The 13,533-nt window shown below is 33.0% G+C and overlaps 1 protein-coding gene across 2 annotated transcripts in view; it reads right to left on the reverse strand.

Annotated features, from left to right (window-relative positions):
* Positions 1–13,533, reverse strand: part of RALGAPA1 (Ral GTPase activating protein catalytic subunit alpha 1) — a 252,075-nt gene that overhangs the window by 159,477 nt on the left and 79,065 nt on the right. For both annotated transcript variants that reach the window (XM_040620839.1, XM_008694072.2), the window contains exons 13-16: positions 10,396–10,544; positions 7,414–7,543; positions 5,490–5,727; positions 4,291–4,452 (exon numbers count right to left, since the gene is read on the reverse strand). In XM_040620839.1, coding sequence (XP_040476773.1) covers positions 4,291–4,452; positions 5,490–5,727; positions 7,414–7,543; positions 10,396–10,544 — 679 coding nt within the window. The remainder of the gene's footprint in view (positions 1–4,290; positions 4,453–5,489; positions 5,728–7,413; positions 7,544–10,395; positions 10,545–13,533) is intronic.

The following is a 13,533-nucleotide window of genomic DNA, read 5'->3' on the forward strand; positions in this document are numbered from 1 at the left end:
TCAAATAAATAAATTAAAAAAAAATAATAAAGTTTAACAGTATAATTTACAAATTTTAAGTAGGAATATTTAAAGAAAATAAAATTTGCAATCTGGATGAAAAATCAAGTCACTGAGAAAAATAAACAAGTTTGTGCTAATTCAAATCTTAAGCATATAATATAAAAACTTTAAGATTAAGTTCTTCAAGATAAATTAAAAACTGGATCACTTTTCAAAAATTACATTTGTAGTTGCATTTGGTAGTCTCGTATAAGGGGTCACCAGCTCATACAATTAAAGACAAATTTTAGCACACTTAGAAATAAATTAATAGTCAAGTTTATACTTCCCAAACATACTTTTAACTTAACTTCCAGTTTAGGGATCCTTGAATAAATGAAGGTATGCATATTCTTATGTATGAACAGAGGACTTAAACAACATTGCATAATATCCAGTATAATATGATGGTTAAAAAAAAATTTGAGCGTTAATATCAATTCAAAATCTTGGTTGTCCTGGGTAATGGAAACTCCTGGTTCCCTGATGCCTAAATTCCTTAGCTTGTCACACAAGGCCTATGTGACCTGGCTGCACTAATCACTGCAACTGCATCTTCTCCTTCTGTTCTCACACGCTGCTGCCACCGAGAATTATACTGTTTGAAATTTTCATGCTCTTCCAAAACAGCATGGCTCTGTGAATTAATAATATTCTTGGTCTTCTTTTCTTCCTAATACTCCTTACTCAAAATGTCATCTGTGAAGCTTTTCTGACTCTCCCGCATAATTAATTTACTGGCAATAAATATAGCAATGAACAAAACAGTTAAGAATCCCTGCTTTGCAAAGCTTACAATCTATTTTTAGTGGATTGTATGTTTTTATGTCAGCCTCCCAACTTTTCAAACACACAGCTATATCCTCTGATCTTTACAATCCTTGGGACATATGAGCTCAATAAAGACTTAATGAATATCTGCATTTGGGGAGTCTGGCACAATTATTTGAAAAAGAAAGGGTTCAGTTGCAAACATATAGAGGAGTAAATCAAAAAAAGATACTTATTTCAAAAACTAAATTGTTTCTTTTATAACTAATTTGATTTGGGGCACTTGGGCAGCTCAGTTGGTTAAGCATCTGCCTTCGGCTCACGTCATGACCTCAGGGTCCTGAGATTGAGCCCCACATCTGGCTCCCCGCTCAGTAAAGAGCCTGCTTCTCCCTCTCCCTCTGCCTGCCACTCCCTCTGGCTTGTTCTCTCTCTGTCAAATAAATAAATAAAATCTTAAAAAAAAAAAAAGTAAAACTAATTTGATTAAGTTTTCAATTCTACAGAAGAATTACAAGTTTTTCTCTATTTTTTTCCCTTGGGTTAGATAATTCCTTGAAGATAACAATTCCTTTTGTTCCTTCTTTCCTTCCTACCACCAACTTGAAGGAAGAGCTTGGGCATTTCCCTTGGGATTTTCCATAATCGCAGTGGTTTCAGTTTGTTATGGTCCTAAATGAATTCTACAAAAATGCACCCCTCTATTTTTTACTATACTACAGGTCTTTATGCATACCTGAAAATCTGTCCAGTGCCTCACAGCCATGTAACCTGCGCTATAGAAAATTACTTAATGATGAATTAGCTACTGGGATTTTTAGGGAAATTTACTAATCCAAAGCTTAGGTCAGAAATCTCCAGAAAGTCACTGAAATTCCTACTGCCACACACATTCCTTAGACACACGTATCACTGATTTTAAATCTGTAATGTGTTTTATGTAGATGAAAGGGCAGTATGAAAAATGTAACATCAAGAAGAAAAAACAAATTTTCAAACATATAAGCATACCAATTTTTGAGGGCTTTGTATTTACCCTTCTCAAAAAAGAAAAAATAGATGCATTCTATATAAATTCATCTTGGACCATAAAATACATATTATGTCAAAAACTGTAACCTTCATTCAGGAGTTCCCATGCAACATAAGAAATTCATAAACAGTAAATGTATTAAATCCCTAAAAGCACACAAACACAAAATAAATAGAAGGCAGGCAAATCTGGCCTTTTCTCACTTCTAAAATGACACATAGTTCTCCATATTTATAATTAAATAAAATTCACATCATACATATGTCTGTCCACTGGCAGAAATGCCTTTGTAAGTCCCCAAACTAAGGCTCAATGTTTTAATAAAAATAAAGCAAAAGGAAAATGTGAAAACAGAAATGTGATATATTTGTTCCAACAGTTGAATATCAGGTCCTGAATCATAAATGCAAACAAGTTATTACTTCTCACAAACATATTCTAAAGTAAGTCTAAAGTAAGTCCTATATTCACTGCATCTCCTTTAATAATGTGTTGGCACAAGCAAAACCTCAGACAGGAGTAGTGATGAGGGACTTACTAGAATGTATACACTATATCATAGATTGAATTTTTAATTGTGTACACTCACTACGAACATAAAATTTTTAAAAATATTTTGAGAAAATATATATTCAAACACTATCTTAAATTAATCTGCTGCTCCTGTTTGTATTTTCTAACTTAGGCAAGCACTTTTCTGAAAAGAATTTTTAATACTTCAACTTTTTATGTGATAGTTTTGTTTGATGAACATGACAGACAAGGTTGTTTTAGCATAGGTACCAGAATGGAATCATAGTCAGGTAGGAGTTTAAGAGGAGTATTTTGCTCATTATATGCTTTTTAAAGATTAGAAATATGCCAACATGTTAATGACTGTTTCTCATTAGATAGCTCATTGATGCTTCCTTGAACTTTACATTCCACACTAAGCATAAATTACTTCTATAATCAGAAAAATTATATGAGGAATTTTTAAAAAAAGATATGTTTTAAGTAAAATAAAGTAAAATTTTAAACTTAAAAGAATTCTGTCTTAAAAATTCTGTCCTAACCAATATACAAATATTTTCATTAAATGTGACATTAATATAAAATGAAGAAAGGCATTTCAGAAGTAATCAACATCTTCCTAAAAATCTCAAAAAATGATTCTATACCAAAACTTTAAACATTAATTTTAATTCATCCACAGCCTTTATCCTTATATCATTTCTTATTCTTCTTGACATAGACAATTCTACGCTTATTTTATAGGCAGAAAACAACTGTAAAAACATAATTCTTTTGAAGGATTTAAAATTAACTGATTTTTAATTCTTTTAAATTAATAGTGTTTTTCACTGATTACCACCAAATATAGATACGTTTCCATAAAAAATGCTCCTGCCATAAAAATCATAGACTGTAGGGGCGCCTGGATGGCTCAGTAGGTTAAGCATTTGACTTCAGCTCAGGTCATGACCTCAGGGTCCTGGGATAAAGCCCCCCATTGCTCCCTGCTCAGTGGGGAGTCTGCTTCTTCCTATCCCTTTGCCCCTCCCCCTGTTGGTGCACTAGCATACCCACATTCTTTCTCTCTCTCAAATAAATAAAATCTTTTTAAAAAATCATAAACTGTAAAACCTAAAGCAACTTTAAGCAATTTTGTTTCAGGAACATAAGGTATTATCATTCCCATTACACAGATGAAGTAAATAAAGCCTAGGAAGTTCAAGATTATCTAGCTATTCAGTAATGAAGGCAAGATATAAAAAGAGATAGGACAAAGCCTTCTTATTTTTCTTTGCAGCACTCTTTCTACTATAATTCAGACCAAGTTATAAGTCTCTGAGAGGAAGAGGAATAACTGGTGGCTAAGTCCAGAGTATACTGAATGATTCTGCATCCAGAAATTCTTCCCATCATTGCTCCTTTGCTGCTACTTCCAAGATTATAGAAATTTCTTCCATGTCTGTTAAAAGCTGCAAAGAACCTAGCAACAACCTCCACCTTGGTCTCAGCTATCTGCAAGCATGAATTCCTAGTTCGAAGTGTGTGAAGCCAATCTAATTACATAATTGTAACGTTGAAAATCAGCTACCCTGATTTCCTATGTTTGTGAGTATATTCACTGAGTAGAAACTCTACCAGTTAATGCATGAGTTCTGTAAAGCGAATCAGAGTTCTATTTCTTCAATTCTGTAAAAAACAGTTTAAAATTATTGATATCTACAGTATAATAAACTACATAAAAATTATAATGTAGAATAAATCTTAATAGCATACACGAGTAACATATCATTAGACTCTTGAGTACTACTAAAAAGAAGGTTTTGTTATACAAGTTTGTCCTTTAATGACCAAAGTTAACTGATAAGAAAACTATATATTTACATATTTTGTTATTAAGGACTATAAACGTATTGCCCTGTCCAATTTTCATCATTTTAAAGAGTACATACCAACAGTTTTTTGCCGTACTATACTCCTTGCCTTTTCGGTTCCTGGGGAACCAGTGGTTGTGGCACTTCTCTGCCTCATTGGGGCTTGGCCAGGCTGATCACGACTCCATCCTCTAGAAAATGACTTGTCAACTGAAACTTTCTGAAATTCATGTCCAACTCCTAGAAATGTAGATTTTCAATCTCAGTATACTGTCACCTGATTAATAATCTCTTCAAATTAAGCATGCTACCTTGCCTCAGATTCTCAGGTTTACTCATAATGCATTATAAAGTATCAAGTTAATTGTTCCTGTACCATAAGGCCTTTTTGAACTTCAATTTATGTAAAAATCATACTCCAAAACTGATATAGAATTCTAAAATTATACCATCAAAAATGAACTATTATTAAATCCTTTGCCATCCACTTGTTTCATTAAAAAAGAAACATTGGGATAAGCCAAAAAGTTTGAGAAATGAGCTAACCAAAAGCCATCCTGTGGTGGAAGTTACTAAATCTCTACCTGCCAATAATAGCCAGTTGGGAAATAAATAGTCCAGGAAAAAGTATTTTGGTCACATAATTAACTACCACGGACTACATTAAATATGAAATGTTACTCAGGTATAATTTCTAGCCAGCAACTACTTATTAAGAGTGAAAAATACTAACACATCAAGGATTATAAAAAAAGTATTAAATCACTATGTCATTTTCCCTCTCCCCGTTTTAAACACTCAATAGATACATAATCCACATCTAGGGAATGTTTGCTTTTATTTAAAACTAAGAAAATGCTTTCAAAAGAATTTTTCAAATAATTCTTTTTAAATAGTGTAACATGAAATCATCTTCTAAATTCTAACAAAAAAGTTGCATATGATAAAAAGGAAGAGCATGTTATAAATTTTCATTTTGGTTAATTATTTAAAATAAAATATTTAAGATTCTAATTTATTTATTTAAATTTTAGCTAGATATATACAGAACACTTTATTTCTCATCGAAATTACTGATGAGTTTAAGGCTCTTCAAGAAAAATTACAAGGTGCCTACATGTTCTACTGTTGAAAATTTTTAATCTGCAGGGCAAATGAAGGAGGGAACAGTTACGAGAAAACATAACTTTTGACTGTCACCTGTCTCCCTAACTTGATTTTCCAGACCAAATTATTTAAACAAATTTATGGGGAGCATCTCTGTGGACAACTCTTACCTTTCCCTTTGTGCTTTTTTTGCTTCTGTTCACTCAGCTTATCCAGTGGTAAATCACTGAGATCCAAACTATATAAATTTCTAGCTAAAACTTTAGTTAGTGTTTCCATAGTCAGTGACCACTCAGTGGCTAACTCTTCCCAATAGGTCAATGAGGATAATACTGAGAGTAAGTCATCCCATAGTTCTCGAGAGATGTACACATTAAGATTTGCTTTAATCCAGGCAACGATAAGAGTCTATAAAGACAAATAAATAACAATGAAATGCATTCAAATTCAGATATTCAATTATAAAAAAAATTACCTAAGAACAAGTAGAATTTTAAATCACATAATATCCATGACCCTTTCTTGGTACATAGCACTTACAAAGGAATTCATGCAATCATGAATATCTACCATACATTTCAACAATTGCCAACACCCAACCTTCTAGCAATTAGGACAAGTTATCAAAACTGGAAAGAAATATCCCTAAAGTTGTAACTATCCTTCATGCTGTATTACATCAATGTTAAATAAATGCTGCTTAAAAAGAGTCTCCACACTATTAAAAATTTGAAATTATTATGTTGAATTATTTACTAATACTTACTGAGCTAAACTGAAATGAAAATCTATATAATTTTAATATTCGAGAAAAAAAAGTTACTGGAGATATACTTAATGAAATGTTTTTGAAAAATTGTATGGAAATTAAAGAATAAAATTGTTTCATTTTGAAGAAACCAGAAGAATTAAAGGCATTTTGTAAAATATCCAATCATACAATAGAAAACTTATTCATTGAAGGGCAGAAATTACTAATCAGCCATTACCCCTGAGATTTTAGGGATTTCTACTGAAGCTATAACCTCCTATTGAAGAAACAAGCAGTAAAGAGTTTTTTTAAAAGCTTCAGAAGTTTTTCAAACGCTAAAATTTTACTAAGGAATTCACATAAATTTATACAGTAAATGCAAGATGAAAATGAGCAGAGTCTACAGTATAGAACAGTAATAACTAGTGACTCTCCTTTCTATCATGAAACATTTACACTACAAAAAAGTTATTCCACATAGCAAGCTAAAATTCTGCCTTCCTATAGTCACAACATTGAGTTCTAACAATTGGGAAATTTTTTTAAAAAGGGCTTAAGAAGTTAAAAGGAGTTTAGATAATGTAACTGGTTTCAAAAGATTTCACAAACTAACATAAAATTTTAGGCAAACAAAAAATATTTTTTAAAAAATGATTTGAATGACTACACTTATGGCCAAGAATTAGATCTGAGTAGCTTTTTATCTTTGATATTAAGAACCATTTATCCCTGTATTTGTATTTAATGTGTCATCTTAAGAACATATTATTTTGGTATTTCCAAAGAATCTGTAATACATTTAAAGTCTATACTCTGTCCTCCGGTTGAAAAACACAATATGTAATTTTTATATGTTCAAACTACCACTGATACTTAAAATACAGAAGTGAATAAAGTCTTACAGAACAGCATGATAAGACTCAATCTTGATTATTAACTACTTTTCCATTACTACAAAGTTTAGTTTTCCTAACAATGCCAGAGACTTGGAAACTCATAAAGCAAACAATCAGGCCATTTCTCATGAAGCTCCCTGGCAGCTTCTTGTAATCATGTAACTATGCTACACAAGAGAAAACGTTAAATACCATCAGCTTGTTTCAACTCTCTTTTCACAGACCTGGTATTTCCTCCACTCTTATAATAGGTTGTGAGTTTATATGTATGGCAAATAGCCTATTTAGAAAAGCAACTTTTAATTTAGTTCTACAAAAGATACTTTAATATGAAATGATCTTTGATTTAAAGCTTTTTTCCCCCAAGTAACAAGTTCAGGGCTCAATGACTCATAAAAATACATATCTATCCATCTATTTATCTATCTATTTATTTATTTTTATTGCCTGAAAAAGTGGTCCTGCAAGTCGACCTGCCAAGGTCATATTTTTTTTCCCCTGGAACTGTAGAAAAGCTTGTGATGGCATCTTCAGTACAGACTCCGTGACTCTGAGCAACACAAGCAGCATCTGTTCCCTTAAAGTAAAAAAATTAATTAATGTTTTCTTCTTGCATATGTTTTTGGTTAATGAATAACTTTAAAATTAATATGTTATAAAATGTATTATCTTTCAATAAGTCAAATATCAAATATCTTTCAAATTTTTAGAATTCTTTAAATATTAAAATTTAAAATTCCATTTTATAAACTATACCAGCCATTTTTAAACCATTTTTCAGTCACAAAACCCTCCCATCAATTAAAAATGTATGCGAAAGCTGATGAATTGAGAGGTAAAAATGTGGAGGCTGCTCCCATCCTCTGACACCCCAAAATCCAAGTATTAACCTTAGGAAGAGGTTATTACTTGAAGAACATTCCTCTAGCTATACAACACATTTCTACCTTGATGCCCATACATCTAATCTTCATCTTTATAATATGGAAAACAAGCACATACCCAGAAGTGTACCAGGTAAAATTTCAAAAACTACAAGATTTTTAAGATTAGTATATCACAGTGATCCTGACAGGTAATCAAGGACCATTACTCTTTTGCCCTCTTTCCACCCTTTTAAGTTTGGCCATTTTAAAACCCTTTATTCTTGTGTACTCCAAGACAAGACAATCCGAATATTATTTCTACCTTGCCTCTTTCTCCTAGACGCTTATTATTAAGTCCATAAAACTACCTTATTTGCACTTGATAATTTGGAAACTGATTAAACCACATGTAAAAAAGGGTATTTCAGTTTGGGTGTACAGCCAAGCTACCAGCCCAAGTCCCTATCACAGCCTCCTCTCTGATTTGTCTGTGGGCCCATTCCAGGCACAGCAACATGTGGGACATGGTACAATCCATGTGAGAAATGTGGCAGAGGTAGTAAGAGATCATAGACCTAGATGTCATCATTTTTCTGGGAAGGGAAGGCAGAATCAAATAGAAAAGTATCACTCAATAAAAAGAATCCTGAATTTATTAACAAATAAATACATGCATTTATTCATAAAATAAAAATCAAAGTTGCCACATTTGTAATCTTAGTCTTCTGGCTTAGCTGTATGAAATATACAACTTTTTGAAATCACCTACACATGCAATAAAGTATAGATTTTTCAAATAAATCTTATCTGATTTGTGGCCAATTCAAAACTCATTGATATATGACCTTTCACTTCGTAATATGATAGTAATGATTTTAATTCATAAAATCTTATACATTCAATGTAAATATGTGAATAATCTCTCATAATGCTATGACTGCAAAGGAACTTATAAAAAATTTTTTTAATTCTAAAATTGTGTTCCATATAGCAGTACAGTCACTTTAACCTGGCTCAACAGCACCGATACAAAGTACATTAAAAAAACAAACAAACAAACAAGGAAGGGGGGACAGAGACTAACAAAAGAATGGTCCAAAGTAGTATGGTTACTGGATGATAATAACCTAGGCTCTGTAGTCTGAAGGACCAGTTCAAATCTCAGCTATGTAAACAAAGATAAATGAACAAATCTCTCTGTGCCTAAGACTCACCACGTAAAATAGAGATAGTATCTACCTGAGAGGTGCTACAAGGATTAAGAAAGAAAATGCACGTACAGTGCTTTAAAACATACCTGGCATATAAAAGTGTTCCAATTAAGTTAATAACAAACTACTTCCTGATGTAACTATATAAATACCGCTAATAAAGACTTTTTTCAAAATAAAACCATTTTTCCACATGCAGCAAAACATGTATTAGGCATAATCTTTCACTAAGTACTTCCACTTTTTAAGAATAAGTCAAAGGAGAAAAGTTATGTGTGTATAATAAGATCACTATCTTCCCACCACCCAAAAATAAAATGAAATAACTACATACCCATCAAAAGGGGACTGGTTAAGAAAATTATGGCACATACAAATGGCATAATACTATGTGACTATACACATGGTTTGGTGAACCAGATGTTCATTAAAGGGCAAACAATGATACCTCCAAGAGTGAGTTTTGGGGCAACTCTAATTTTCTTTTTAAAACTTTTCTTTGTTCTATTGTTACAATGAACATGTATCACTTTTACAGAAACTGAAGAACTGTTCTTTTCCCCAAAAGGTCTATTTTTCCATTCAGTTAAATATGTATAGAGTACAAATAATATATAAAATACTATGCTAAGAAATGTAGGAAATATAAAAACAAAGACAACAGAAACATACTTTTTAGGGCCTTTCAATTCAGAGGTAAACAGACATTTATACAAATAATTTAAGGATTTAGACAATTTTGAAAAGAACTATAACAGAGGTACAAATACAGAATGAAAGGAAGTGGGGGAAAAATTCTAAGGAGGATTTGTGGAGAAAGGAAGGTGGAATCTAAGGATAGCTATTGTGACAACAGAAAAAGACGGCAAGAATGAAATATTCTACAGAAAAGTTCAGAATGTGCGCAGGAAAGAGCAATTTGATAAAGCTGGGAGTTGGATCCCATTCTGCAGGGTGGAGTTTAGGCTTGAGAGAAACACAGAAAAGTAGGCAGGGACTTCACTGTACATGGCCTTAAATGCCAGGTTAAGGAATCAGGCATTCACACACTTAATCATTTACTTCTTTTATTCACACATGCATAAATTCATTTATTCACGCATGTATTCATTCCTGAGAGTGGTGGTAGGGGGCATCATACGTCCACTTTAGAAAAATATTCCAAGAAGGCTGATCAAAGGTATCTGAGATAAAGTGGAGACTACTGTCATCATAATTATTACATAAAGTATTTACTAATAGAAACCTCTACAGTATTGTGACAGGCCCTGTTCACAGACACTATTCCTCTAAAAATTACTATAATTATATATACACAATTAAAAAAAACATAAAGGATAAATATTTTTTACCAAGTCTTTTTGTCCATTGACACTTGTACAACCATGAACCGATAAATATTAAGAATGCGTTTACACATATCTGTGTGCTCATCCAGAAGGTTTTTAATTTCATTTGCAGGTTCAAGAAGAAATATGTTCGATGAGTTTATAATAAACACCTAAGACAAAAGACATCATTAGCTATTCATTATAAACTTAAAATTTCTTATTTAAAGAAAAAATAAATTCAGATGCTGATCACTAGGTGATGTATAATGAACTTAAAAGCACTAAGACTACAGGTTAATTCTGACCCTATTTCTACCACTAGCCTGACATACGAAATTTAAACCCATTAAACCATTTTGTTTTTATGTTTATCTAGACAAATATAAGATCACTACTAGGCACCCAAGGAAAATAAATCAAGTGAAAAACAGCATTTTTTAAAACTGATATCTTTAATATAATAATGCTATTGCTGTCATAAAATGAAACAAACAATAAAAAATACAGTTTAGAATAAAAGATGATATCTAAATTAAGAATTTTCAGAATAAGGTGCTCAATACCATCTTTTACTCTCTTTTCATGTTTATAGACTACGTGTGTTTATCTGCTTTAGTAATAACAAACTGCATGAATAGATCACATATTATAGTACTACTAATGAGGTGCCATCAACATGCATCTTTTATTTTAGAAAAATTAAAAAGAACTATTAAAATCAAATCATTAATTATATTTTGTTATTGAAGACAAAGTAATTATAATGGTGACAGGTGTGTGCAAAGGCTCTTGAGGATACTTTGGAGGTACGGAACATTTCATCTACTGTGAAATGTCTATAGGACATTTACATCTTCTATACCCATAATCCTGATTTAAAACCCTGGATGAACTACATATAAAACATAGTTGTAAAATCATGAGAAAAAAGAATATTAAGCTAACTTTAGAATAGTGAAAAGCGTTAACTCTGTATCTAGCAACACTGACCAAGAAAAGCAAAAGGCACAAAATAAATTATTAGAAATAAAACAAGGACATAACTATGAGCAATCTGGGAGAAAAGCATTCCAGACAAAAGAAAAAGCAAGATTAAAGGACCTGAGGTGAAAGCCTCCCTAGCGTGTTTAAGGAACAGCAAGGAGTACAGAGTGAAGTGAAGAAGTGGGGAAGCAGTTGGGAAATGATGTTGAGAAACAACCAGAGCATGTGGAGCAGAACTTCTCACAGTGCCAGTGGTGAAAGAATATGTTCTTCCCCCCAAACTTTGCAGACCAATCCTATTGTAAAATATAATAAAAATGAATAAGAAAAAGGAAATGAAAACAGACATACAAAAATATAAACAGAAGCCATCAAAATCAAGAGATATTAGATGACTTAGTTTCTAAACTCTTACTCTCAATTTTGTGATATACCTTGTGGGCCAGCACTAGTCTGTGGACCACACCTTGAGGAGCAATGATGTAAAGCCTTACAGACCATTAGAAAGACTTCTGCTTTTATGCTTAGTGATAATGCAAAGCCAACGGAGGATTTTGAGCAGAAAAATGGTATGATCCGACTTACACTTTATAGAATCCCTCTGGCTACTGTGTTGAGAATATGCCAGGGTGATGGGTGGACAAGAGCAGAGAAAAGATACTAATTAGGAGTTTAATGTATTAATCCAGATAAAAGACCATGGAGGCCTGGACACAAAAGGTAGTGTAAATGTTGAATAGTTAAGATTCAGCAAACAATCTGAAGATGGCCAAGATGTGTTATCAAATTAGATGTAGGATATAAAAGAAGGCGGGGGGGGGGCGCCTGGGTGGCACAGTCAGTTGACCATCTGACTTGTGGTTTTGGCTCAGGTCTGATCTCAGGGTCATGAGATAGAGCCCTGTGTTGGGCTCCGCACTCAGCACAGAGTCTACTTGGGTTTCTCTCTCCTTCTCTCTGCCTCTACCCCCTGCTTGCTCACTCTCTAAAATAAATCAATAAATCTTTAAAATTAATTTATTAATAATAGAAGAAAATCAGGAAACAAGGTGGCTTGAACAATTGGAAAATAGGTGCTATAAATGAAACAAGGCAAACTGTAGGAAAAGCATGTTTGTTGAGCAAGAACAGAAGTTTTAGACATGTCAAGTTTGAGATGTCTATTAGATATCCAAGTGAAGATGCTAACTTGGCATTTGAATATTTGAGTTTAAGACTCAGGGATGCCTGGCTGGCTCAGTCAGTTAAGCGTCTGACTTCGGCTCAGGTCATGAACTCAGGGTCCTCCCTGCTGAGCAGGGTGTCTGCTTCTCCCTCTGCCCCTCCCCATTGCTTGTGCCCTGTCTCTCTCTATCTCTCGAATGAATAAAGAAAACCTTAAAAAGAAAAAAAAAGACTAAGAGTTTAGACAAAAGGTCTCAGACTAGAACTAAAATTATAGATGATGCAGTATACAGACAACATTTAAAGCCAGAAGAATGGATTAGATGAACCAGGTAATAAGTAGAAACGAGATCCAAGAACTGATTTTGGGCCCTTCAACAATGAAATGGTCAGGGACATATGAAAAAATCAGTAAAAAATTCTGAGAAGTGGCTGGTGAACTAGGAGAAAAACAGGAGGGATGCTATTCTGAAAGCCAAGTGAAGAAGAGTTTCAATAGGGAAGGAATGGTCTATCCTATAAAATGCTCCTGACAAGTCCGGTAAGATTAGGTTTGAAAAATGTACATTTGGGGTGCCTGGGTGGCTCAGTCAGTTAAGCACCTGACTCTTGATCTCAGCTCAGGTCATGACCTCAGGGTCGTGAGATGAGGCCCTACGTCACACCCCGTGCTGAAAACAGACATTTCACCCAGAGTTGTTCCCTTTCTTAAGTTTCTTTCTAGTTTCTTCCTGCTGACCGTGGAGCCTGCTTAAGATTCTCTCTTTCCGTATGCTCAACTTAATTCACAAAGAAATATACTTTGAATAGGGTTTTCTATTAAATAAAATCAAATACATTGTAAGAATGCCCTAATATTTTTCTAGGAACTTTTCCTTTAGCCATTTTACAATTTGCATATTTAAAACAAAGTCAGGTAATGAGCTTTATGTCTTTTGACAAATTATGTTACCTTAAAAATGAACTAACAACAGTAAACATAATCAAATACCAAAAAAAAAAAAAAAAAAA

Source organism: Ursus maritimus, unplaced genomic scaffold (assembly GCF_017311325.1).
Source record: "Ursus maritimus isolate PB19 unplaced genomic scaffold, ASM1731132v1 scaffold_36, whole genome shotgun sequence".
Classification (NCBI taxonomy): domain Eukaryota; kingdom Metazoa; phylum Chordata; class Mammalia; order Carnivora; family Ursidae; genus Ursus; species Ursus maritimus.